Source organism: Chrysochloris asiatica, unplaced genomic scaffold, assembly GCF_000296735.1.
Source record: "Chrysochloris asiatica unplaced genomic scaffold, ChrAsi1.0 scaffold00176, whole genome shotgun sequence".
NCBI lineage: Eukaryota > Metazoa > Chordata > Mammalia > Afrosoricida > Chrysochloridae > Chrysochloris > Chrysochloris asiatica.
In genome coordinates this window covers 3,582,338-3,586,970 of record NW_006408694.1, presented here as the reverse complement: position 1 = coordinate 3,586,970, position 4,633 = coordinate 3,582,338, and the positions used below count along the sequence as shown (strand labels likewise).

At 38.7% G+C, this 4,633-nt stretch overlaps 1 protein-coding gene across 2 annotated transcripts in view; it reads right to left on the bottom strand.

The window, feature by feature from the left end:
- Positions 1–1,268: 1,268 nt before the first annotated feature.
- Positions 1,269–4,633, bottom strand: part of LOC102837000 (V-type proton ATPase subunit H-like) — a 188,371-nt gene continuing 185,006 nt past the window's right edge. For both annotated transcript variants that reach the window (XM_006871856.1, XM_006871857.1), the window contains one exon: positions 1,269–1,329. In XM_006871856.1, coding sequence (XP_006871918.1) covers positions 1,269–1,329 — 61 coding nt within the window. The remainder of the gene's footprint in view (positions 1,330–4,633) is intronic.

The following is a 4,633-nucleotide window of genomic DNA, read 5'->3' as shown; positions in this document are numbered from 1 at the left end:
TATGTACAGACAATGGTTGAAAGACAGATAATAGAGAGAGAGACATACACAGATACATTAAGAGGGTAAGTCAAAAAGTACTGCTATTAGGGTTCTAGTTCATACATGCATGGGTTTATCCCAAACAAAACAAGTTTAAACATGTCTCTGTGATCAGTGGATGACTGGACTTCTCTCAGTAACACACTTGTCATACTTGTGTTACAGTACCATTAAAAAAAAAAAAAAAAAAGGTCTAGTCAAAACAGTGGTTTCCAAGGAGATCTTCTTCTGGACCAGTTAAAATTGAAGGCATAGAGGTCAGCTCAGAAAATTATGGTGACTACTTTTTGGAATTACAAAGAAGTAATCTTGACAGATTTTCTTGAAGGACACAAGAAATTGCGGGACTTATTAGAAAGAAGTTTTCAAGAAGAAAAATGCATTGGTTAGAAAAAGGCCAGGAAAGTTGAGATGAGTTATTTTTTCCTTTACAACAATGTACCTGATCATCTTCAAAGGTAGCAGGGCTATTCTATGAGAATTTCTTTGGGACATCTTAGCCCACCCACAGTACAGCCCTGACCTTGCTCTTTCAGACTTCTTGATGCTCAAACCCCAAATTCAAAGCACATTTATAAAAGCAACATGATTTGAGTCCCTTGAGGATGCCAAAAATGCTGTTTTAAAGTGATGTAAATCAAGGTATGCAGAATTCTTCAGGGAAGGGTTAGAGATGCTGTCAGATCTAGATGGAGGACATAGTGAGAAACAAGAGATTTACCTTTGGTAGTTTTGTTTAATAAGGGTTTCGATGAATGATTTTGTAGCCATACCTTTTTATTTACCCTCAGATAGGCAGGCAGACAGAATGAATTTCAAAAGTTCTACTAGCTATTCAGTAATTTTACAATAAATTTTTCCAATCTGGTTTCAAAGGGTGCAAAGACAACAGGTGACTTTTGTTCAAAGCCCAACTGAAAACGTCAATTTGGAGTGAGCATCCTTTAATAATTACATTTATTTGCAGACCACAATAAATATAGGAATTGCAGGCAGTATACGTAACAATAATACTTTCCATAGATACAGAAAGCAAGTGATTATCTTTATACAACGTAACACTTTTATTGAAATCACCACTGGTAAAAGCTACATAGCAGAAGAAAATTACAGGAAAAATTTTAAATTATTTATTCTTGACCCTAAATACTGAGCTTTGCACTCTAGGTACACGGTTACAGATAAAATGGGAAAGCTTGAAATTCAAAAATGGGAGCGAGCAGAGTTCAGCTTCGGGCAGCAGCTGTCTGAGGTTGCTCAGATTGCAGCTGTTTGCCAAGATATTCCCTGAAAAACAAAAGTAAAATAATTAGATCAGTTTGAATTTACATGACAGAATCTGTTCTAAAACTGAAGCATAGTATACATTTCACAGCAGAGAAAACTAATAGCCCTAGAATACGTTTTCATATATCCACAGCACCTGTATCCTATGAATTCATGGACTGTCCGTGCACTCTATTAATTATGCACACATGAATAAGTAGCCACAGACATTATGATAATTTTACCAAGAAGGTCTACCATCCTATTCAGGTCAAAGGTCATGTTTACTGCAGCTGCCACATTTGTAATTCAAGAAGTTAAAAAGATGCTAAGTATAAGTGGACACCTGACAAACAAAAGTCCTGATGGTAATGAATACCAACCACCCTGGGGTAAATGACAAAGGCACAGAAACGTAAATCACTGAAACACCACCAAGAATAATGACACTTGTTGGAGGGAGCTCTCTGCACTGAGTTTTTCCACAGGCATTGCTGGAAGTTTTCATAAAAACTGTCGTATTTAATCCACAAAACAGTCAGAGCCAAGCGATGCTATCCTCATTTTAGAGATGGACTAAATGAGGCCAAGAGCCCACTTTTTAGATAATGAAAAAAACTTGAACATGTACTCACAGTATATGTATATTTTGCACTAATTAACTATATATACTCCTGTTAATCATGGGACAAAAAAAAATCATTTCCCCACTTATAGGAGTTGCCCAAACCTTTGTTTTAGAATTAACTAATATTGACAAGAAAGAATTAAAACAGTGTGAGTTTTGGAACAGAGTTCCTACCCCAAGCTCCATAACTTCTTAGGTGTGTGGCTTAAGAAGTCTGATGCCTCTAGGTTGTGTTGCCTGGTGAGACACCTTCACACGGTAATTGCAAGGTTGATGGAGCTGATGGGCACTGGACAAATTCCTTCATGGCCATTTTCCTTCCTCATGCTCCCCCAACACCACTGTCAACTGATGGCTCCTGTCTGAGCACTCCTTGGAAAAGCCCTTGGGTGCCACCAGTCCTGAACGATGGCTTTGACTCTGCTTGTCTTCAGTTACATGATAAGGAATAGGGACAGCCTAAGTATTTGACCTACCCTGCTCTCCCCTCTGCTATCACAGCCTTATTGGGCCAGGCATTCTGAATAGGAAAGCAGCGGCAGATGGCACAGGGGATGGGGTGTCCACCTGACCCAAGTCCTCCTAGGAGTTTAAGAAGCTGAACCAGGACTGAAAATTCTGGCAAACCAACTAAAGCATCTTACACCATGAAGATGGTTTATGGTCCCTTTTATCCTTATGAGAAAATTCTCCTTAATTTTGGGAGTCATGTTATATGCTTGCTTTTGCTAGGAGTTGTTCTTGTATGATTTAGACAATGGTGATCTTATTTCCAAACAACAGCAAATCGTTTTAATTAATGCAAAGGCCAAAAGGGAAGCTATTCTATAAATTTTGTTAAGACAGAAAGATAAGAGATTATGATCAATGTTAATGCTGTCCTCACGTGAAAAACTGCAACCAGAAAGCATATGTATAGCTGCATCACTCTGTTATTTATTTTGGGGGATGGGCTGGCAGGTAGGGAAGAAGGTTCACATTTACTACAAATTTTCCAGATCTTATATGAGGAGGGTTCAAAAAGTTTGTGAACAAATTTCAGTATCTTTTAACTCCATTTTTCCACAAACTTCTTGAAACCCCCTCATATATAATTATCTATATGCTGCCACATACAACTTCTTACACATGTCCAAGGAATTAAGCCTGAAACTAGATACGCTTAATTTCAATAAGGTCTCTAAACACTCAAATTTTGAATGATAAGACTGTGTAGTATATTTCTTTAGAAACTATGATTAAAGTGCACTCAAAGACACTAATCTACCTTCAATTACATGAAGTTGTGGTTTATTCAACAAAGGTCCAATAACAAGGACCATAAACTCAATGTTAATTTCCAAGACAACTGGCAGAGAATACATCCAAGCCTCCCTGAGCTTGGTGCTAACTACCTTCTGGTTCCAACAGCCCCATCCTGCCCAGAGATGTGAAAAGTGATTCTCATCAGACTTAACCAATATTTACAGGGCAATTGGGAATCTTTGGGGGAAAAGGCACAGAAAGGGAATTGGTTTAGTTACAAAAGAGACACTCTTGGAGTAGGTGCAAAGCAGGAGGATATTAAACAGAATGGTGGTACGGCAATTCCTCTGCATACCCCACTTCCATTTTCTGCACACCCTACTTCCTTCCTCCTTTTTTCCCTACCCAAATATACCTATAGGGCAGGTAAAAAAGAAAAAGAAAAAAAAAAGATAACCTATTCCACCCAAAATATATCTATTCCACCACTCGTCTGTCAGTCTATTGTCCTGTGGTGGCTTACATGTTGCTGTGATTCTGGAAGCTATGCCACCGGTATTTTAAATACCAGCAGAGTCACCCATCATGGACAGGTTTCAGTTGAGCTTCTAGACTAAGACAGACTAGGAAGAAGGAGAGATGGACTACTTGCGAATATTTCGTCACTGAAAGCCTCAAGTATAGCAGTGAAACACTGTCAGCACCAGAATATTGAACACTGAAATATGATGAAAAGGACCAGAATACTGTCAAATACAGTGCCGGAAAACAAGCTCCTCAGTTTGGAAGTCATTCAAACTACAACAGGGGAGGAGCTGCCTCCTCAAACTAGACAAGAATGGAGAAAAGTTATCGGGACCTTCATTTGCTGATGGGGCACACCCCAAAATGAGAAGAAACAGCTGTAAACATCCATTAATAATCAGAACATGGAGAATACAAAGTATGAATCTAAGAAAATGGGAAGTTATTAAAAATGAAATGCAACACATAAACACTGACATCCTAGGCATTAGTGAGCTGAAATGGACTGGTAATGGCCATTTTGAATCTGACAATCACAGGGTTTTCGATACCGGGAATGACAGATTGAAGAGAAATGGTGTCATATTCATCATCATAAAGAACATCTCAAGATCTGTCTTGAAGTACAATGTTTTCAGTGATTGAATAATATCCATACACTTACAAGGAAGAACAATTAGTACCACTATTGTTCAAATTTACACATGATATCCTTCTCCAGTGACTGGTCACTCCTGACAGTATGTCCAAGGTATGAGAGACGAAGTTTGGCCATCTTGGCCTCCAAGAAGCACTCTGGCTGCACTTCCTCCAAAACGGATGTATTGGTTCCTTTGGCAGACCATGGCACTTTCAATATTCTCCTCCAACACCATAACTCAAAGGTATCAATTCTTTTACAGTCTTCCTTATTCACTGTCCAGCTTT